The sequence below is a fragment of the Chelonia mydas genome, chromosome 19, assembly GCF_015237465.2.
Source record: "Chelonia mydas isolate rCheMyd1 chromosome 19, rCheMyd1.pri.v2, whole genome shotgun sequence".
NCBI lineage: Eukaryota > Metazoa > Chordata > Testudines > Cheloniidae > Chelonia > Chelonia mydas.
Genome location: NC_051259.2, coordinates 5,561,794 through 5,584,440, shown reverse-complemented (window position 1 = coordinate 5,584,440; position 22,647 = coordinate 5,561,794). Strand labels below are relative to the sequence as shown.

The following is a 22,647-nucleotide window of genomic DNA, read 5'->3' as shown; positions in this document are numbered from 1 at the left end:
CTGAAAGAGTCACAACTCCAACTCAGAACCCGGTGAAGTTCTGAGATTTCTGTGGGACTTTCCCTTTGGGCTCGTTCACAGGGGAGAGGAGGGGGGAAATCAAGTAGATCACAACCTAAGAAAGCAGCCTGACAAAACATTGCAACACAAAAGCTGGTGGCTCATCCTGCCCCATCTGTGTCTGATTTTCTTTGACCGGTTGCTGGTTTGATTTTGCAAATGCTTGCGTCAAGGCTCTCTTTCCCCTGCATCCTCCCAGACTCTCCTTCGGAGAAAAGGGTGCTTACACCCATACACCTCCCAAACCAGGCCACATGAACCACAACCAGCCCAGGGGCAACAGGCACGGGTCCCCATCCACATCCCACCCAGCTAAGGGTCAAATTCAGTCCCTGCTGCCTGGCTTGCATGGGAAAGCGAGCCGCTGGGGCAGAGGAAATCGGCTGCTGCTCTGTGCAAGTCTCTACAGTAATAGGATGCAAGGGAATAATAATAAAAAGAACCACCAGAAAATATCAGCGGTCAGCAGCCTGGGTCCCGGCCAGTGTGTTGCAGCGTTTGGCAGGAGGGATCAGAAACACTAAACATCGCTGCCTGCCTCAGTTTCATCCCCCCGTGTTCACCTAGGTTGCCCGGGCAGTTCCAGGGTCCAAAAAGGGACACTCAGTACCTGCAAGAGACACAAAGTTGTCACTGTGCAGCCTGCTAGCCCTGTAGATTCACACCCTGGCTTGCCGGGCAGTAGCGTCCCGGCTAGACCAAGCCCCAAGCGAATCAGCAGCTCCTTGGCCCAGCTGCATGGTCCGTGCACAGACAGCTCTCCCATCGACACGGGCGGGTATTTAGGGCTGGCGCTGGGCAATGCCCAGCCAGGCTGAAATTGCAGTTTACAGGGGAAATGGTTCTTCGTTTCAGTGCAAGGAATTGCAGAAGTTCAAATCAGCAAACTTCAGAAGAACTGTTCGCTCATTGCTAGCTGGCTTCATCTTCAAAGCACTGTGCAGACACAGGCCTTGATTTATCCCCCGGTCCTGGCAGCTTCTGCCCTGGGGGACCCAGAAGTGGGGCCCCCCAGGGATGGAAAATCCACCTGGGGATTGGGGCGGTAGTAGGACAAGGTGCTTGCAACCTTAGTAGCCACACAGTGGATGGCGCTGATCAGTGAGGAGGTATGTGGCCAAAGCCTCTGATTCAGAGCATCTCCCAGGTGGCTTCATCTTGTGGAGCCCCTGGCTGCAGAGTCAAGTTCCTGGGGAAGCCACCCCTCCCCTCCCCCAGATCCAGGGGTGAATCCCCTACTGGGCTGGGAGCATGTGTGAAAACTGCCCTGCACCAGCAAGGGTGAATCCAGCTAATTTCCCTTCAGGTCAATATTACCCCCATAATACAGATGGGGAAACTGAGGCAGAGAGCCGCTATGTGAGATTCCCAAAGCCACACAGGAAGGCAGTGTCAGAATCAGGATTAGAACTCTGAACTTGTGGCTTGGAGGATACCACCAGACTGGACTTGCCCAGCGTCTCCAGCTAAGGGAGAGAGAGAAATGCTCTATTGCATTTTCTTGATCTTCTTTGTTGAAGCTGAATTACTTTCAAAACCCTTCCTAGGTACACATGTAAGGAGACAGGATGGGGTCCCACAAATGCAACAGCTCTCTGGGGTGCCAGGCTTTCATTAAGCAGCATAAGAGATGCACAAACAATTCCTACTAGGTTCCCATTTGCCTTCTCCCTCTGATCGCGTCCTGAACTCCAGACACACAGGTGAGATTTTAACAAGAAGGGCTGGAGGTAAAATGCATCAAATCAACACTAACAAGGGAAGCAAAGTGAACAGGTCTGCAGACTGCAGCTGAGCATGGGAGTGGGGGCAGAAATTTGTAAGGGGTTTGGTTTTGTTATTGTTTCAATCTTCTGTAATTTGCTTCTGGTCAAATTGCTCTTCTAATGAAATGCTCCTCTAGGAAAGCAAATTCTGCTGAGCCAAGTTTTCAGTGCCCGGAAGTTTCATAACCATTAACATAAGCTGGTAGGGACCCGGTTCTTTCAGAGCAGCAATATGGAAAGTGACTAGTCAACTGCAAAAGAGGGTCTGAGGTTCAGGTCTGGTGAGCACCCGAGGGGAGGGGGGGGGAGAGAGAGAGAGAGCGTGTGCGTGAAAGTACTGGAGTTTGCAAAAAAAAAAAAAAAAAAAAACAGGACTGGAAAGCTTGCAGGAAAACAGAAGTCTCACCAGATCCCTGCCTTTGGCTGCTCGTGGCCAGGGAATGCCAGGCACTTGCAGGTAATTTTGACACTTCTGGCCCAGGAAGCGCAGTGGCAGCTGCTGAGAGATGTTGTGGGAAAATATGTTTAGAGTCCGGTTCTTATTTCTATTGTGGTAGCAACCAAGGGCTGCAATGGAGCGTTCAGATTGTAAGCTCTTTGGGGCTCTTTTTGTTCTGTGGTTGTACAGCGCCGAGCACCGTGGGGCCCTAAGGTGCGACCTCAGTCCACATAAACAGCCTCTGCAAAGACTGGGGCCCCACTGCATTAGGCGCTGTGCATACATCTAACAAGAATCAGTTCTTGCTCCAGAGGGACTCTGAACTAAGAGGACAAGAGAAGGAATTTTGTCCCAATTTACAGAGACTAAGGCCCAGATCCTCAATTTACCAATGCAAAGAGACTCATATTTGAGACCTGGATTTGGGATCTTAAACCGGTTTTAAGAGAGGGGGAGCATTTCATTCCACAGCGTGTAGTTCCATTTAATACCCTATTTCCACAGTCCTCCAAGATGACAGCGCCCAGGTCGATGGCACAAGTCAAGCGTCTGTCCTCAGCTCTCCCACTGAGCCTGAGCGAGTCACTTTCTTTGCCTCCGCGCTGCCCTTTCGACGTGAAACGTTCCCAGAGTGCGACATGACAAGTAACTCCCCCATCTTGACGATGACATTATGAAAGGCAGGACAGACAGGAGCTGCCTGCACAGACAAGGAAATACTGGTAGCAAAATGCACATCTACATTAGGTGCTCGCTACTGTAACTTCCTGGAGAGTTTATAGGGTCCCTGCCAGGGTAGACAGAGCTTAAATTGATCCCATTCTTTAAGTTACTGGCTTCAACACCCTGAACACACAAAACACGTCCAAATCCACCCCAGAATAAAGGCTCTGATGCGTAAGATTCCAGCCCATCAGCAAACCCGATCAAGCTGTTGTGATCCTAGATACAGCTGTGCACCATGTCCCAACACTGGGGCAGATGGGGAGAGCAACCAGACTGCCCAGCACCTATGCACCTGTCCAGGGCACCTCCAGACCCTCATGCGTAGCCCCTAAGCAGAGAATGGAGATCCTATTTAGCCCATCGCTCTCAGCCTGCAGGATTTTAAGTATCTGGGGGACACGGAACAACTTTTAGGCTTTCTCTAAGTGCCATTCGAAGGTTTGCCCTTTGAGGGCCACGTCGATTAGGCAGGTCTACGGGAGCACACAGAAACGCAGTCCCAATAGAGCTCTCGTGGAGAGCTGCAGCATTGGGGTGAAGCCGAGTCAACTTCCTGTATCGATCGCCAAGCAGCGATGGTATTTATAGAAAGAAGTCCATCAAAAGAGAGACCGGAGTTTATGTTGGGGGGGTGAAGAAAGGGGCAGAGAGAGACATACTGAGCTCCCCCCACCCTGCACACAGCTTTCTGGCCAGCTCGAACAATATATGAAGAGGTACGTGATTGTACAGATTCAGACTGCAAGCTATTCAGGGCAGGGACTGCCTACTGCTCTGTGCTCATGCAGCGCCTAGCACAGGGGGGCACTGCTCCTGGCTGGCCTGGAGGTACTACCTTCATCAACAGGATTCATAATAATTTAGGGCTTTGGAGACAATCTGCCCCATGCTAGGAGAGCATCCCCTGCCTTCGACATCAGTCCCACTGCCTCCCCCAACCCCCTTTGAGAAGAAAAGCGGTATCTTGTCATGCTTGCTAATTATTAGTGCTTTGTACACGGGTAGCGCCCTACAGTCGCAGTCTGGGTTGGGGCTAGGAGCTGTACACACCTTGGGTAGTCAGTCCCTGCCCTGAAGACCTTGCAATCTAGAAGACAAGACGGCCAACCACAAAACAACCTCGTAGCAGCAAGAACTAGTTTCCAAGGCAGGGTGTGTAATCCATTCCCTGAATCCCCATCAAGGTCTCTATGCCAAGTTTGTGACGCAATAACACGTCTCATGGTAAAGGTCACAAACAAGGGTCCTAGATGCAACTGACACAGCCACAGACCAGGCCCGTTGCTGGAGCAGGTGTGACGGGGACCTTGCATCATGTACGCATGGGTCCAGGGCAAACCCTGAACTCGGTGTCCTGGAGAGTTTCATTGTGGATCGCTACACCCTGCCCCCGCCTCACAAGCTCATTCGACAGGAGTCCCCTGGCGCTAATCCTTCCCAGCAAGGCCTGGCGGGGAAACAGAAGCTATTGCATAGGCCTGGAAGTGGCGCAGATGAGCGAAGACAGAGAGGGAATGCAGTCCCTCTTCCAGCAGATCAGAGTCTCGTTTGAAGGCTTCCAGAACACCACGTGGGATGTGGCAGGAGGAGGATCCAGCTAGCAGGGAGCTCGTTCTCCAGCTTCCACGATGAGGAAGGGCATGTTTAGACTTCAAGGATCTAATGGGAACCAGGAAGGGTAGGTGGGTAGCACCCCAGTACAGCCCCTTGCTTGGCAGCGCTGTACTAGGGGCACTAGTGGATAGTCTTGTTCCACTGGAGTTATGGGGGGGGGAGGGCTGGATGGCGTGTGTGTGTGTGTGTGTGTGTGTGTGTGTGCGCGTGCGCGCTCGCACCACTCTCATTACTCTTTGAACGCAAGATTCTCCTTCCCTTTCTTCTTTCAGAGCGCAGCAAAATCTGTGTAATATACAACTACCAGCCCTTCCACGCCAGCTGTCACCGTTAATTCCTCGCAGGAGGATCTTTGTTTCCAGCACAACATTTGCGCACACAACCCCCTCCCCCCCAACAACAACAAACAAAGAAAAAAAACCACCCCAGCGAACGACTTTGAGGGTCCCGAGAAGAGTTACAGATGGCAGACCGGCTCCTGTCTGATCTCCCCCGGGGGAATGCAGATGCCCTGTTATCAAGTGACAAATCCATCCTGCTACCTCACTAGGCTAGCTTAAATCAGACCCACTTCCCCCCCCCCCCCCCCCAACAGGCTGTGATCGCACATTCAGTTCCCAGTTCGTACATTCTGTTACCACTGAATTATAGCTCCCCAAAACCAAGATGGGAGAGCACGGTCGTGACATCCTGGCTGCTTCCGACGGCCTGGCACTGTACCGGCGCGGCTCGGGCTCTTGCAGCAAGAGCTAAACACACCCACACGCCAAAAGGCAGGGGATGCACACGCAGCCCGGACAGGCTTGGCACATACATGTGCATAGGCAGGTATACAGCAGCCTGGACACGCAGCCTCATACTTACTGGTTGGTGCTGATCTTAGCTATTTTTAGGTGTGTGTGTGGGGGGGGTCTCCCACTCTCTGACGCCAAACACCTCCTGTCCTCTCCCAATCATGCGGCTCCAACTGCTCACCCCCCTCCACTCCAGTCTTCCATTCCCCACACCCAGCCCCACCACCTTGGCCCCCACGGCGGTACCTGCCAGCTCTGACTTATGGTGCCTGGAGTGCACCTCCTGCCTGGCTAAGACCGTCTCGTGAAATGGGCCGGAGCAGCGAGCGCGCAGGTGCACCGGTGGCTGCCTGCTGAACTCCTTCCTGGGCCCACAGAAATCGAGCGCATGGTACAGAGGGAAGAACACGCCCTGGGCCTGCAGACAGAGCCGCCAGCTGCATGGCACAGCGGGACCGGGGCTTAACACAGGCACGTCAGTGGATATGCAATACTCAGCACTTCCACGGCGCTCTTCCAGCCGGAGATCTCCATGCACTTTAAAAAAAAGCGTAGGGAAATACCATGCTTTCCATCTGTAAGATGGGGAAACTGAGGCCAGAGGAGGTGGGAGGGAACTGACTTTGCCCAGGGTCATGGGTAGAGCCAGGATCAGAAGGCAGGTGTCCTGATTCCCAGTCTGATGTAGTTCCTAGTTTCCCGGAGATATACTGACATGAGCAAGCCACTTCCTTTCCCTCTTCTCAGATTCAAATCCAGGGGCGCTTTCTCTCAGCATGTTCGATCACGACAGTTTCTCCCGGGGAGATTACAGGCAATTTGGAACCAGAGTCTAATTGCTACCCACACGCCAAGTTAGCAAAAGATTCCCCAGGGGAGTTCAAATCGCTGCTCAAGCACTGAGTAAACCCCGTCTAGAAATATTCCTGCTTCTGAAGATCCGGCCGACGCGTAGGGTCAAACCCCTGGTTGGTCTGGGAGAAGCTTCTTGCAGCTTCAACTCTCCTCCTTGATTAGGCCCTGGCTGGGTCTCATGATACACCGAGCTGTGGGTTAATGGCACTGCAAGCCAAACTACAGGTCCCCCATACCCAAAATTAGCCAGGCACAAAATAGAGAGAGTCTTTGGGAGCTTTCCCTCCACTCTCCCCACCCCATCCCCATGAAAACACCTGGAGCAAGTTAAGAGGGACACGGATGGAGGAAAAAATGAAATAAAACAAAGCCAACCGCAGCTCGGGATGTTGGCACTGGTCTGTGAGCAGGGCGATCTCTGCAGAGAGCCTGAGCAGGCCTTGAACAGCGACTAGGAGACACAATCCCAGCACTTCCGCTAGTCTCACTTGTGGCTGAATCCACCGATAGACCTGGACACAGCTCCAAGGACATCCGGCTGGGGAACACGCAGTGTCGCTGCATTGGACCCCGCTGCTGTCGGAGGAGAGCAGAGGAGCAGGCTACCCGCTCCCCATTCAAATCTGTCCTAAGGGCAGAGTAATGCTACAACGCCGCCCCGCGAAGAGTACATCTAGGCAGTCATTATCCTCCAGCCCTTCTCACGCTCACACGCACAGCACAAGAGACAGGCCCTGCCCCGAAGTGTTCACAATCTAAATAGACTAGACAAAGGGAGAGGGGGGGGGAAGAGAGGGGCACAGGTTCACCCTAGGTCTTACAAGAGGTCAGTCTTGGAGCTGGGGCTAGAATCCTGGTCTCCCCAGCCCCACTGCTCTATCCACTAGCCCAAGCTGCCTCAGCAAACCTTTGGGTGCTTTGGAAGCTCATTCGCACGGCAGCACGGAGAATCTACGGCTCCTTCAAAGACATTCAGACTCTTTGAGCTTTAAATCAGAATATGGAAGGGGTCGGGGGGCGGGGGGGAAGAAATCCACATACGCCTTGCATTGCGAAAAACGAAACAGGAAGGGACCTGCTGTCAGAAAGGGTCTAAATAGATATTTATTTACATGTGCAAACCTGCTGCTCTGTATCCTCTGTCTGAGGCACTCTGCACTTCACACACTCGCAGGTCACTCGCTCAGATTTCCAGAGGGTGTCATAACAGGCCCCCCGTAGTGCTCCATTCAGCCAACGAGTTCAACACCCTTTACAGAGATGAATGAGGTAGGCTGCTGCCCTCTCTTCCAGGCACGGGTGGTAATGCCCGGCTTGTGCTTCTGGGGAAAAGAGGGGCACAGAGACGCAGCTCCCCTGTAAGTTGCACAAAGCCACAAACAGCGTTACCACCTAGAAGAGAATCTAGCAGAGCTTCCACCCAGACACAGGCTCCCACCGCTTAACCACACTTCCCTTTCTGCGCATGTGTTCCTCTCTCAGCGGTGTTTTTCAGCTCTCTTGCTTTGCAGAGCAAGGGCTAGATCCACAAAGCGAATTAGGAACCTCAATGCCTCTTCAGGCACCCAAGCCCAAAATGCGGAGCCTTAAAGTCCCCACCCAGCTGCTGCCTAACCCCACGGCCACCTACACTCCTTAGACATCAAACTTTCCTCCCCCCGCCCCAATAAATTCCCCAGGGTGACTACATTTCTGCCATCGGGCATGTGCAATCCCACATAAATCCTGACACCCAGCTCACTCCGAGTCCAGCAGCATCCTCACACTGGGCATTGCCCTACATATTTCACCTGCGGGGCCTGACCCGGGAGGCGTTTTCAGTGGCCACCCACCAGATCGGACCTCGCACAGAGCAAGGCTGCTGCAGGAGGAGATGAGGCAATGAACATCCAGTCACCGGGATATAGAGTCGATCTCTCTCTCTCTTTGGCCCAAGAAATATAGAATATTTGTGCTGTGTGGCACAGCTTCAAGGAGAGGTTGAGAGAGACCTGCCCCAGAGCTCCTTACCCCCAGTGGTTGGAGCACTCACTTGGAAGGCAGGATAGCCAAGTCCCTGCTCCACACAAGGCTGTGGGGGTGGGAGGGGGATTTGATTCTGGGTCTCTCGACTTCCTGGGCGAGTGTTCGAACTGCTGAGCTACATGTGGCAAGGGGGACTCCTCCTTCGTACACCCCCGAGGAGAAAGGGTGTAGGTGCCCAACTTCAGAAGGGGACGCATGGCTGTGAATCCCAAGCAGACGGAGGCATCCTCCCTCCAGCCCAGACTTTGATGCCTAACTCCCTTTGGCTTCTTCCCTTGGCTCCTTGGCATTTCCTCTTGGCTAGCTTAGGCAGGTCACTCAGCCATTGACTTTTGTGGGTCCTTTTTTAGGCACTTAACACTCCCCTTGCATGGAACAGGGAGACTGGGTGACTCCCGCCAGGCAGCAAGGCACGCGGAGTTGGCGTTGCAGTGCCTAGTGTTTGAGTCTCCCTTACAGATCTAGCCCGACTCCAATACGCATAATTCCAGTGGCGTTCCACCCAGGGAGAGACCCTTTCATGGGGCAGACATTGGTTCCTAATTCATTCTACCTATGCAAAGAGGTTCCCAACACGTCTGCCAAGGGAGCTAGCACCCTAGGATCAGGGCAGGGAGTTTTCCTACTGCCGTTTCTTCCTTTGCCTTTGTATAACTAAAGAGAAATACGGTAAGAGCGTGCTGGCTGAAATAACCCACTTAAAAGAGGAAAAAACGTGCCTCTGGGACACAGAACACCTGCTCTTTGATTTATGGACCTCCTATTTACCCAGAGCACCATTGCAACTCTTTTAAGCACAAAAAAATCACAAGCTATCTAATTAGGCAGAAAGACAACTCGCTAATTTTCTGTGGCAAAGCCCCATTCCCCCAAATTAACACCAGCTGACGCTGGAGCGACGCAAGGGGTTCGGAGGCCTCCTGGTCCCCCTTTCGTTTCTCAATAATTACCCTTTCTGCTGAACCCAAGAAATGTCTGCACCGCACTAGTAAGGCACCGATCATGAATGCCTTGCATTCTATACAAAACCAATCATGTCACAGCCCGTGCTGAGCTGGTGTCCTCTAACGCAATCACTCTTCATTCCGTGTCTCCCCAGAGCACGCACACACAAGTCCGTTCCCTTCTAAGTCACCATTTGATAAATGACGCTGGCTTCCCTTTGCCATCCCTGAGAATGGGAGTTTGTTAATGAAATTAACAGACTCATGTACATACCAGGCAGCTCACCCACCAGAGATCTGTTAAGTGAGGATTGTTTTTCCAGGGCCCAGCCCTGTAGAATCAAGGCATCACCGCTCCTGCCTTTCTGAAAGTCAAGAGTTCTTTCTAGGACAGACCCTTGATTTGCATTTTAAGAAAAATAAACAGAAATAGTCAGACAAATGCAGGTGTTTCTTGTTTTCTCTCCAAGCGAGAATGGAGGGCAACTCATCCCATTTCTAGATCTTTAGTATTATTATGCTTGAGCTGCTTTGGTTTTTAAATTTTAAAATTCCAAACAGTCAAACAAAAACTTCAGGGACAAAGTCTGAAGGGGGATTAACACAAATCTTTTGTTTCTTCAGAAAGAAGCTAAACTAAGCAACCAATATCCCTTGGGCCACAATACAGACATCATTTCCCATGCTGGGAAAGGGTTTTTTTTTCAGGGGTTCCATTTGCTTTCCTGGATTATCACAGCTACGCTATAGTTCATGACAGCCGCAAAACCTTCGGGCCAGTTAATATCTAGGGAAGGCAGACCCAGAAAGCAAGCCTGTGTTTATGTTCTGGGTCCATTCCAGGGCTTGGAGCTAATAAACTATCAACATTGTTATTTAACACTAAAAAAAACCCTACCTTTTTAATTTGAAGTCATGCAAAGCAGAAGATACCATCTCAAACTTGAAAAAGAAAAAAGAAAAGGAGTACTTGTGGCACCTTAGAGACTAACCAATTTATTTGAGCATAAGCTTTCGTGAGCTACAGCTCACTTCATCGGATGCATCCGATGAAGTGAGCTGCAGCTCACGAAAGCTTATGCTCAAATAAATTGGTTAGTCTCTAAGGTGCCACAAGTACTCCTTTTCTTTTTGCGAATACAGACTAACACGGCTGTTACTCTGAAACTTGAAAAAGAAACAAACTGAGAGGAAATGATCTGGGAGGTATTCTCACCTCGTCTGAGAGTTGACAAAGTTCAAACAATGGAGTGCTTTTTTTAAAAAAGCAAGCCACAAAAGTTGTTTGTAACCCAACCCCCCTCCTCCCAAAATAAGATGTTAGTCGAAAATTCAACACACTAGTCAATGGAGTGGAACACAGACAAGGCTGTTAACAACATGTACCTGGATTTGAAAGGTGTGAACTGAATTAGTAGGAAACTAGTGCAAATTTTGGAAGAGTTTTGAAGCTGCATGCAAGCAAGTGTGGATTCTTTACATTCACATGGGGACAAGACAGAGGAACGTGGACCCCTGGGGACTCCCCCAGCAGGTTCTGCTGGCAGTTCAGAACTCTTTGCAGGGGGTTTAAGGTAGAAAGGGGATTGACAAGAGAACTGGCCACCTGGAAGGAAGAGATGGATTGTGAAAGGTGGGCTGAAATGGCGGAAGGGGATCAGGACTAGAAGCTGGTGGATACTGGATCAAGAAAGGACTTCAGGGTTAGGATAGCATTGGTGGAAGAGGGGTGGAGCGGAGGAAGGACTGGAAAGAAGCTCGGGTAGGAATTAGCCCTGAGAGAAAGGATGTGGGCGAGGAGAAAAGGGGACTGGTGAAAAAGAGTGGAGATGAAACCCGAGACTGGGGACTAGAAGGACCCCCATGGGGACCAGCATTGGGAGATGGGTACTGTCTATGGAGACTGGAGTGGTGCAGTGAGGACTGGGATGGGGACCTGGGATGCTCCCCGATCCAGAACTCAGGCAAGAGCCTAATAGCTGTGAGGTGTGGATGGTGGGGTTATGCAGGAGCCACAGTACCCACACAAACACATGGCCCTGGGGAAGGAGGATGAGGGACCTCCTGGGGATTAGATTAGTGGGCTGGTCCTTGGGGGATTAGGGGTCAGGATGGAGATGGGGGAATAGTTGATGGGACCCCTACAGATGAGCCAACCTGGCCCAGTACTGGGATGAAGGTGTGTAGATGGGGGAAGGGCTGGGGGGGCTTGGAGGATGGTGTTATCCTGAAGGGTCAGGCTGGGACCCCTCTCACATGTTGGACCTTGCCACCCCAGGGATGTGGTGAGGTTAGGGACCTAGGGGTCAGACAAGGCCATATGAAGGTGGGTGGATGGGTGTCAGGCTGAGGGCACCCAGGAGCCGGAGGGCGAGGACAGGTTGGGGGGGGCCCAGGGATGGGAACCCACTCCAGGCTGAGGGCCCGGCGGACTCACATGAAGGCGGGTAGCTGGGGGGCAGGGGGATGGGGGCCCAGCGAACTCACAGGAAGGCGGGTAGCTGGGGGGCAGGGGGATGGGGGCCCAGCGAACTCACAGGAAGGCGGGTAGCTGGGGGGGCAGGCTGGAGGGGACGGGGATGGGGGCCTGGCGGACTCACAGGAAGGCGGGTAGCTGGGGGGGCAGGGGGATGGGGGCCCGGCGGACTCACAGGAAGGCAGGGAGCTGGGGGGCAGGCTGGAGGGGACGGGGGCCCGGCGGACTCACAGGAAGGTGGGTAGCAGGGGGGCAGGGGATGGGGGGCAGGCTGGGGGGCAGGCTGGGGGCCCGGCGGACTCCCAGGAAGGCGGGTAGCTGCGGGGCAGGCTGGGGGACAGGGGGACGGGGGCCCGGCAGACTCACAGGAAGGCGGGTAGCTGGGGGGCAGGGGATGGGGGGCAGGCTGGGGGGCAGGGGGACTCACATGAAGGCGGGTAGCTGGGGGGCAGGCTGGGGGGCAGGGGGACTCACATGAAGGCGGGTAGCTGGGGGGCAGGGGATGGGGGGCTGACTGGGGGGCAGGCTGGGGGGCAGGGGGACTCACATGAAGGCGGGTAGCTGGGGGGCAGGCTGGGGGGCAGGAGGACTCACATGAAGGCGTGGTAGACGAACGCCCAGCCGCGGGGTCTCTCCAGCACGTTGTAGAGACAGTTCTGCAGGCGCCGGTAGCGCTTGTGCGCGGCGGAGCGGGCGGTCGCCCCGCCGGGCGGCGCTGGCAGCGGGGTCCCCAGCAGCCCCAGGCGCCTGGGGCTGCCCGCGGGCGGCTCGTTCTTCTCCGTCTGCACCGCGGTCAGGGCGACGAACTCCCCGCGCCGGGGGTCGCCGGGGATCGGGGGCGGCGAGAGCATGGAGAGGTCCCCCCCGCCGGGCGGCTGCAGCCCGGCCATGGCGCGCTCAGGGCACGGAGCGGGGCCCCCGGACGGGCCAGCCCCGCATGGCCCGAGCTTCAGGCGAGTCCGGGCCCCGGGCTGGGACGGAGGGAGGGGAGCTCCCCGCGCGCCCGCTGGCTCCCCAAAGGGGGCCCTTTGCTGGCGCCCCTGCCCCGGGCAGCGAGGGGACCGCGCGCCCCTGCAAGTCCGGGTCCGCCCGGTGCGCTCCGCGCAGGAGGCCGGGAAAGGAGCCCGGGACGTCCCGCAGCCTCAGCCCATCCGAAAGGGGCGGCGAGGGAGCTGGAGCGGGCTGGGGTGGAGGGGGACACGCAGCTTCCCTCCCCGAGCGGCGGGGAGAGCCCCCCCCACCTCGGCGGCGGGGGGCGGCGGACGCGTCCCGAGGCTCCTGCGCCGAAGCCTGGCAGAGCCGCCCAAGTTTCCAGGAGTTGCAGTTTACACGGCACTCCGGGGGGCTGGTTAGCGTCAAAGCGCAGCGAATCGCGCAGGACTCCGAGCCTCCGCCGCCCTCCCAGCCCCGAGCTCTCCCCGGCCCCTCTCCATGCCGCTCGATTTCCCACCTGCCTTTTGCTTACACTCACATGTCACCTCGCCTCCTCCCCGGGCCCTTTCTCTCCTCCCCCAGCCCCTCCCTGCGCGCAGCCCGGCGACTTACTGGGCCGGAGGGGGTGGGGACTCCGCCTGCTGGGCTCTCAGTCGCTTCCCAGCTTCCCCCACCTGGCTGGGGCGGCGGGTCCCGCTCAGGGCTCAGCTCCGATGAGTTCTCCGGCGGCGTCTCGCAGCCCAGCGCTGTGGTTTCCCTTCCCCCGCCAGCCAAACGGCGGTGAGCTTGTTACTCAGTAAAAGGTCGGGCATTTCTGGGGCTGATCAGCCCCCCCCAGCCAGACCCCGGCGGGGAGGTAAAGAATGAACAGGGTTAGAAAACCTCATGCTTCAGGGCGCAAAGCACACCCCATGTGGTCAGGAAGGACCCTCCCCCTGGAGAGCTTGAGCTATAATCCAGCATTTTAAGGTCTCTTGCATCTTCCGCCGAAGTGCTGGCCACGGTCAGAGAAGGGGCTGGACGCTCCGGTCTGGCCCTTGCGAGGGATTCTTTTTTGTATTCTTATGCCCAAATAAATGTGTTCCTCTCTACAGTGCCCCAAGGACTCCTCCTTGTTTTTGCTGATACAGACTCACACAGCTACCTCTCTGAAACCTGTTTTTGACATCTGTGCTGCTGTTTTTCTCTGATGCCAGCAGGCAGCCTTCACCTGGAGTGGATCAAAATGTTGTTTCCAAATAGGGGAGGGCCTGGTTGGTAAAGCTTGTTAAAAACCCGACCACTTGAAGGTCCCGGCCCCAGGGAAGAGGCTGCAGGCTGCTTGCAGCTTTGGCTGTTTAAGTTGTCGCCTTTCCCCCATGACATGCCAAGCAGAGCTGTGGGGAGCTCCTGGGTTCCATTTCTTTGGCCACCGCCTGGGGGGGCTTTGCGGCCCTTAAGCTTTGGCCACAGTCTTGGGCTTCTCTTGGTGGTTCAAACAACTCCCTCAAAAAACTGTGAAATTCAGTCAAAACCCACTAAATTCCACCACCTTGCCCCAAAAGCAAAACTCCGTCCGATCCCAGCAGTTCCCTCCCAGTGAGATCAAGGCTAGCTGGAAAGAGTTGGGATAGCGCACAAGATCTGGGCTCAGCTTGCCCTGAGACCTGAAACCAGCTGAACACCCATGTCAGAGCCATGTCAGGGCTTAGAAACACATATAAACACGGCCCACCTTGGCCAACCCTGGGGACCTCCGGAGCTAAAAGCATCACCCTCTACACTCGAGCTAAAGGATTGTGACCTATGGCCGGGAGCTGGAATAGACGCCATCCTCTGCACGAAGCCCAGCAGAGGAGATACGCACACTGGACCATGGGTTAACTTACCATATAACTTGGTGCTTTTGGCCAAGTTTCACTTTGCCTTTTGGGCAGCCTGTTCTAATCTGAATCCCAGAGAGAGACCACACATAGCCCGCAGCTGAAGGAAACTGACTCCCTGATGCTTCACCAGGCTCTGGGGAAGGCATCATCTGCCACTGGTCCCAGACATTAGCCATCTGTGATTATTGAACTTCAGCATCTTTGAGGACCAACTGGGGAAAGCAAGGCAGGGAGCACAGGGAATCAGTTTAGAGAACTGGGAACCAATAAACTGGGCATCAGCAGAGAAGGGAGACATGGCAGCAGCTTGTTTGGAAGAGCTCTTGGATAATCTGGACTCTGTTGTAAATCAAGCCTGTGGGCAGATTCACCAGGCAGGGCAGGCCAAGCAAAGGCCAGGTGTTCAAGTGTCAATCTGTGGGCAGCAGATTATCTTTATCTCCTTGCACTTTCTGCAGCCGTAGCTAGTGGGGGCCACTCTCTGAGAGAGGAAACTGGCCTAGATGGACCCCGGTCTGGTGCATTCTGGCAATCGCTATGTTCCTCTGGGTGTGTTTGTTAATCAAGAGAAGATACAAAAACCCCTCAGCACCAAGTCTCAGAGCATGGGTCAATTGACTTGGGCTCATGGTGCTAAACATTGCAGGGTAGATGGTGGGGCTCAGACTGGAGTCTAGGCGCTGAGACCCACCCCCATCACTGGGTTTCAGAGCCCAGGCTCCAGCTTGAGCCACAAGATTTGCCCTGCAATTTTATAGTCCCCCTAGCCCAAATCCCGCAAGCCTGAACCAGCTGACCTGGGCCAGCCACGGCCGGGCTGTGGGTCTTTTATTGCAGTAGGGATGTACTGTTAGGGACAGAGACGTCCCCGCTTTCCCCCAGCTGGGAAGGAGAGACGACACATCCTTCCTGGCTACTGTTGAGAATCCCTCCCAATCCGTGCCCTGCAGGTCTCCCACCATTAAGGCCAGGTTGTGTCTGCTTCTAGCAGCCACCGCTTGCTGCCTGCAGCCATGTGGCCCATGTCATGGGCGCCCTGAACTCAGACCCCCTCGGAGTTCAAGGGCTGAGCCGTGGGGCCAGGGCCCTGCGTACGTGCCCCAGGACCAGCACTTGGCCACACCCGGTTTATTGCTGATTGCTTTATTTCCTAGGCAGCCTCTAAATGTAACATTCACCTGCAGATCTCCCAGCACTTTGTGGATCTGCATGAGCTAAGCCTCACAGCCCCCTGACACTGAGCGGCAGGTACGATCGCTGATTTAGATGGGGAAACCGAGGCACAGAGAGATTAAACAATTTACCTGATGTGACACGCGGGGGTGGGAGGGTCAGCAGCATGTGCCACAAGCTTAGCTCCTCCTCCTCTGCCCTAGCCACACTTCCTCTCCAAGGGGTTAAAGAAGCTGGTTTTATTTTCAAAGCCAGTTTCCCCCAAGTGCGCCCCAGGGCCCACGCTGCTGAAAGAGAAGTAGAGTAGCATGAGTGAAAATTTACGGCTTAGATTAGTGAATTGTTTATCATGGTGGTTGAGGATCCTGGCCCAAGCACCCGGCCCCAGCGAGCATCACTAAATGTGTTGGGTGCTTTGGAAATACATGCAATAAATGACTAGATAATACGTTTGCCACCTAATACTTCTCCCTGCGAAGGATTTGCCCTCACGCCCGAGCTGCTTGCACACTTGGGAAAGCTGCAACTTGGAGAGCGAAGCAGAATGAATCTCTTCCCGTCCAGGAAAGGCAGGAGAGGGGGTGAACCCCAGATCTAGGAAGGTATTTAGGCTCCTAACTTGCATTGCTATTAATGGAAGGAAGGAGCTTAATAACCTTGGTGGATCTGGGTCTCACTGTCTAAGGCTTGGGGAGGAATCAATGGGCCAGGTTTAATTTAATAGCTGGGCAGGTGAATCCCAGTGCAGAGTTACTGTAGGCTGGAGAATTCATGGGCAACCAGCCAGTCTCCTCGTGTATTCATAGAATCACAGAAATCTGGAAGGGACCTGAAGAGGTCACAGAGTCCAGCCCCCAGTGCTGGGGCAGCACCAAGTAAACCTAGACCAGCCCTGACAGGGGTTTGTCCAACCTGTTCTTAAAATCCTCCAGTGACGGAGATTCCACCGCCTCCCTTGGAAGCCTGTCCCAGAGCTGAGAGTTAGAAAGTTTCTTCCTACTATTTAACGTGCAAGTCCCTTGCTGAAGATAAAGCCAATTACTTCTTGTCCTACTTTCAGTGGACACGGAGAACAATTGATCAGAGTCCTCTTTATAACAGCCCTTCGCATATTTGAAAGACTTATCAGGACTCCCCTCGGTCTTCTTTTCTCAGGGTTAAATGTGCCCAGCGTTTTTAACCTTTCCTTGTTGGTCAGATTTTCTAAAGCTTTTAGCATTTCTGTTGCTCTGTTCTGGACTCTCGCCAGTTGACCCAGGTTTCCTAAAGAGTGGCCCTCAGAACGGGATACAGGACTCCCGCTGAGGCCTCGTCAGGGCTGAGCAGAGCGGGACAATTGCTCTCCGCATCTTAATACACCCCAGAATGATATTAGCCTTTTTCGCAACTGCATCCCTCTATTCAATTTGCGATCCTCTATAACCCCCCCAACGCCTGTTCCGCGGTGCTGCCCCCCACCCCCCCAGCCAGTTAATCCCCAGGTGGTAGCTGGCTTGGTGGTAGCACTGTGGAACAGGAGCTGGAAAAGGAGTCCTTGGGGTTACTTAACCGGAATCCACTATAAGGGTAAAAGAGAGAGATTTTTCTAGGGGCAGATTGCATCCTGACCCCCCTGATACAACATGACATGACTCATACAAAGACTAAAGTTGCCAAGAAGAATTGGGGCATGAGGGGTGGATGGGCAATTAAAGGGCAGAGTGGAGTCATGCTCCAAGCCCCTATTATCCGGACATTTCATCTGTCCCGCCTGGTTCAGTCATCTCCCACCGTCACACTGGAAATTGTCATGCAAACACCACCAGGCAGGACGATGTGCCGGTAAGGAGACCCTTTATTCTTAACAGCTGGTTGTTATTCCCAAGGAACTGATTCAATCTCTGCAGATCTTCCCCCAAGAATTTAATTCTTCTCTCCAGCTGCTGCTCTGTGACTTAGCCACCAGGAGGATGTAATTGTGGAACTCCTGGTGGCTGTCATCTCTTTATGAATGCTGCAGCTATGACATAATTCTGGAATTCCTTGCCTGCTGTAAGGCATATGGGCGGAGGCCGCTCTGGCAGAGGAAGTATGTTACTATTCATCATTGGTATAAGATGGGACGGATCTGCTTCAGCGATCTGAGGGGTACAGCTAGCTGGACTTTGGAGGCTTGTGTCCTAGGAATGCAAAGATCCACCTGTGAAAGGCTCTTCCTGTGTGGCAGTGACTGACCCTGTGTCCAATATACTGTGTGTGTGTGTGTGGGGGGGCAATATTACAGCAGCCTACCCCCAAAGCAGCTGTCGTTCATTTGGTGCACTCAATAGAAGCAGATTTATGTTTCCAGTGGCAACTGATGAAAGCAGATTGCAGGAGGGATGAGGGGTTATGGGGGTAGAGTTAAAGGTGACCTGCAAAGGACTTTTAACTGAGTTGGGGGTTATCTTAATAACGTACAAATAAGGTTTGGATGGTTGGGTTTTGTTTGTTTGTTCTTCCTGTTTTTACTCCAGAGATCTAGCTCAGGAGTGGCCAGCCTGGACATGGGCCGGGAGGATTTTTAACAAAGGCCTCATTTCTCCGAACTGCTCACAACATAGCTGTTACTACTTTAAAAAAAAAAGGGGGGGGGCTTCTAACAATCTGACTACAACGACCTTCCCAACTCCATTGCTCTGCTTTCAGGCTCTCACTGCTTCTGCTCTCATCTCTAAAAATCTCCTTCCTTGTGTTAACCAAAACTGAGATTAGTAAAAGGGAAATAATTGTTTAAAAATTAAACTACTTCTCACCCTTTGTTTTTGGGCTGCTCTGAAGGAAATCAACTCATCAATTTCACGTCAGTTTCAGGTCAAGTTCCCCTAGCTGGCTCCATGTGCCAGCAGGGGGCTGCAATAATAGGGTTGCAAACATGGCAAAGGGTGTGAGAGAGCCCAAGCCAGGCCCAGTTCTATTTTGGGTTAATTTGTATTGATCCTAGGATATTTAAAGTCTTATTTATCAAACATGCATCTGGGGTTTAAACTCCCCTGGCAGCATCTATTTAAGGTATATTTTCAATCTTAGCGCTCTCCTCTCTCTGGAAATCAATCATATGTTTGTTTACCCAGGTTATTAAGCTAATGGAGATGCACGGCCCTTGCCGGTGTCTTCCTGGTCAGTCTGTGTGAAAGCACTGTGGAGACGCACCTCTCCGGGGGCCTGGACTGGTAAAACCGTGACTTGGCGTTGCTTGAAGAAGGGCTGGCTCCCTCCAAACATCCGTGTCTCTGCCTCGGCTTTCCGAGCTTGGTGTGTTCCCCTCGTCAGAACCTGACGGATTCTAGAGCAAAGGGTTTGCTGGTTGTGTCTGAGAAAGAGCCAGGGAGTCGCAATCAATATTGCACCGACCTATCCATCAGAACCGTCAAAGGTTTCGGGAAGCTAGCCCACGCCACCGGCTGTTTCACCACCATCTCCCCCACAGCCCTGTCTGACTGCACCCCCTTTTCTCTCCCCCCACTCCCCAACACCCTATGATGAAACTTTGAAGAGGAACTCCAAGGCCTGGTAGATTAAGTGTGAGGAGGCCTGCGTGCTTTGAGCCCATTTCCCTCTTGGGACTGCAGCGTGAATTCCTGGCACCGCAGAGACGACAGAATTTGCATGCACAGGATTTCCAGTAAGTTTTTCAGATTCTGTATGTGGTAGCAAAGTTGCTGGGCTGGGAGATGGGAGTAGTAGAAAGCAGAGAGGAGCCGCAGGGTGACTACGGGGTGACTTCTTGCAGAATCTAACAGGGGACGGGAGCTGTGTTCCAGCCCTGAGCTCGGGGGCGGGGGGAGGGAACACACAGGAGCTCTGGCTTTGTGCGGAGGGTGCGGCCTGCCAGCCCTGTGCTCGGGATCCTGGCACCAAGCTGAGAGCATGGTTAGATCAAAGGGAAAATCCAAACAGCCCTGGGGTTTCAGAAAGCCCTGGGCAATGAGTCTAGCTAGGGTGGCGAGCTGACACTGCAGCTTGTCACCTGCACAGCCCTAGGCCCATCCCGCTCATGGCGCATGTGAAAGTTAGTTCCCAGGGTTCCACCTGGCTCTGGTTCTTGCACCCCATCAAGACGTTTGGCCTGTGGATGACTCGGTCTGCTAGGGGCCTGAAACTGGAAGGGCAGAGGCAGCTGCAGCCAGGGGTGGTGATGATGGAAGCCATGTCTTTGGTGTTTGTTATTACTACTCCAAGCCAGGGGGTGCAGCAGCATCCCTAGTTCCAGCAGCACTGGCTGCAGCCTGGGAGCGAGATGCATTGACCGAGCTTTGGAAGGGGTCAGGCCGTGACTAATGGAAAGGAAGTACAGGTCAGAGCTGCAGGAGCAGACAGTCTGGATTTGCAATTGGGGGGAAAGGGGGACTGCAGGTCAGGTCTGAGGGGTGTCGGCAGAGCTGTGTGAGGAGCCTAGGTTTGGAATAGCATGATGGGCTGCAAGTGGGGATTGAGGTGCACCGGGGGTCCCAAGAACAGAGGAGCAGGAGCTGCTGCTGGAGTGGGATGCCTGCAGAGCACCTGCTTTCACATACTTGGCCGCAGCCAGGGCCATTAGTTCCTGCCTCTCAAGCTCACACGCACTTGAACATACTAAACAAAGTCTTAGGAGGAGGCCGTCCCCTAGTGACGGCAGCTTCTGACAACTAGCAACAGGGATGGATTCCAACAACTCCAGTCTTTAACCCCGGCCCATCTGTACCTCCCCAGCCTCCTGGGCAGGGGAGAGCGGTGCTCATGGAGCCTGCTGAGTCAGCAAAGCACCCCGTGCCCAGCATGGCAGGTGCTCTAGGAATGGGGCTGCCCCAACAAAGCACCCAGACGCAGGGGCTGACTTATACAGGGGGATGGGGGCAGACAGGGCTCCCTGGTTGCTGCAGGATTGGCCACTTGCCTGCCTCTGGAACTAGAAAGAAACTTGGGATTTTTCCTGAGTCAGGGGTGAATTCCAGGCATGTGAATAAAGAGCTAAGTTCTCCTGTTTCTTCATCTCCTTCTTCCTCCCTTCACTGGAGTGCGGTGGAAGAGTTAAATCCAAGGAGCTGAGGGTCAAGGCCGCTAGCTTCTTTTTCCAGCTCTGTGTGAGCAGGGAACGGGACATAGCAACTTAAGAAGGGGACTCCAGGTGAGGACTCCTGGGTTCTCTTCCTGGCCCTGACACAGTCTGAGACCTTGGGCGAGTCACTTAACCTCTCTGCGCCATCTAGTAAATGGGGATCATGGTACAACTTGCCCACAAGGCTTAAATAATCTGTAAAGTGCTTTGAAATCCTCGGGTGGAAGGTGCTGTCAGATCAGCAGAGCATTTAGGGACAACTTCAGATGGCACCAGCCTTGGCATGGAGGGGAGGAAAGAGACCCACCTGCAGAGCACTGGACATGCAGCCAGAAGGAAAGCAGCAAAAACACCCCAGAGAACAAATGAAGCTTCCTCTTCAGAGACAGTGTCTGCCAGGGGGAAGCAGCTTCCTCACGGGCCATCCCGCCCTGAGGTGGGGAGGAACTGATCTGCTGAGATCTGCGAGTTCTGGCTGAGACGGGACATGTGAGCTCGTGGCCTTCAGCTGCCTCAAGCATTTACACTCAGACGCCGACGTTGCCAGGCTTCTTTTGGAGATGGCCAGAACCCAGCAGGCTGATTTGGTGCCTCATTGGTTTAAGTCCTAGGGCCACCCTGCCCTCAGTGGTGCCCACGCAGCCCTGCGCCGCTCGTTGGGATTGCACGTGTGTAAGTGAGGACAGAACTCAGCCACAGACAAGCTCCCGCCCGGCTGCTAACCAGCGAAGCAGCCCAGGCCGAGTGATTTCTTGCTCCAGCTCAACATCGTCCACATTCAAAACAGGCCCAATGTGGCACTCACGTAACCACAGGCTCCTTCCCACCTGCTCCCTGGGCCTCCAGCTTGCGAGCGTCACGTACGCTGGCTGTTTGTCGTCTTTTGGTAGAGAAACCAACGGTTGTAAATTAAGCAGAAATCCTCTCTCACACCCGGCTTAACTCATTGACCCCGGCTGAGAAACACAAGGTCTCTCTGAGTGACGAGGGCGCAGGCTGCCCAGGCTGTGACTGGGAGAAATCGTGCAATGGCATTTTTTTAACACTAGGGTGTAGTACTGTGGGGGGACCTTGTTTCTTAGAGCTCCTTAAATCGATCCCTAAAATAATGGACTCAAGCACCTACAGCACTTGTCATCCATTGAGCCGAAAGGCAGAGAAACGTTATCCCCATTCTACCAAACGGAAAACCGAGGCACAGAGCAGATGAGTGACTTGCCCCAAGCCAGAGGCAGAGCTGGGAACAGAATCCAGATCTTCCAAATCCTGGTTGCCCTATTCTGTAGGCCACATTGCCTGAAACACAATAGGGCAGGGTGTACCAACCATGAGGTTAACAGGGATTTGGGGGAAGCTCTTGGCTTCTCTTTAAGAAGGGGCAAAACCAGGATACAGGGAAAGCTGAATTTAGCACCGAGGAGTAAAATGTTTCCAAGCACAAAAGGCATCGGGGGGCGGAGGGGGTTGGGAGGTGCTCGTGCATGTGGGATAATCTCTCTACACACACGAACATACACACGCAGAGCACAAGCACAGCGAGGCCCAGTGCGGCAAAGGACAGAGGGATCTCGGGAACACCGGTGTAAATCTGAATTAGCCAAGGGCAATAGGTTGACACCAGCATAACAAGCTCAGAATCTGGCCCTGAGCCTCTAGCCCATTGATCATTCATGTCTGGGTCTTTGAGGCCTCCAGCCACTGAAACAGCATTCGCTTGCTGCCAGGAATGCCAGGGGGAGGCAATGTCCTCCCCTCACTCCATGAAGAGGGCAGACTGCCTAGTGCAGCTGAAACCGGGAGTTTGAGTTCAGACACCGGAGCAGGGTTTTCTCTTGAATTCTGTTCACTAAGGAGCATGCCCTGACCTCCATCCTCTTCTCTCCCGGGAGGGCTTGGACAAAGCTTCCTATAGCTGCAGAAG

The 22,647-nt window shown here is 53.8% G+C and overlaps 1 protein-coding gene and 1 long non-coding RNA gene across 9 annotated transcripts in view; one reads left to right on the top strand and one right to left on the bottom strand.

Annotated features, from left to right (window-relative positions):
* Positions 1 to 13,576, bottom strand: part of KCNQ4 (potassium voltage-gated channel subfamily Q member 4) — a 78,603-nt gene extending 65,027 nt beyond the window's left edge. For 3 of the 8 annotated variants that reach the window (XM_043532196.1, XM_037881810.2, XM_043532197.1), the window contains exon 1: positions 12,294 to 13,176. In XM_043532196.1, coding sequence (XP_043388131.1) covers positions 12,294 to 12,589 — 296 coding nt within the window. In that variant the 5' untranslated portion in view covers positions 12,590 to 13,176. Of the gene's footprint in view, positions 1 to 7,366; positions 7,585 to 9,497; positions 9,520 to 12,293; positions 13,177 to 13,244 lie in introns of those variants that run through there. The other 5 variants (XM_043532198.1, XM_037881811.2, XM_043532201.1 and 2 more) reach the window with 5 other exon arrangements.
* Positions 10,558 to 22,647, top strand: part of LOC122463319 — a 29,551-nt gene continuing 17,461 nt past the window's right edge. The window contains exons 1-2 of the long non-coding RNA XR_006286561.1: positions 10,558 to 10,688; positions 18,763 to 19,313. This is a non-coding gene — a long non-coding RNA (uncharacterized LOC122463319). The remainder of the gene's footprint in view (positions 10,689 to 18,762; positions 19,314 to 22,647) is intronic.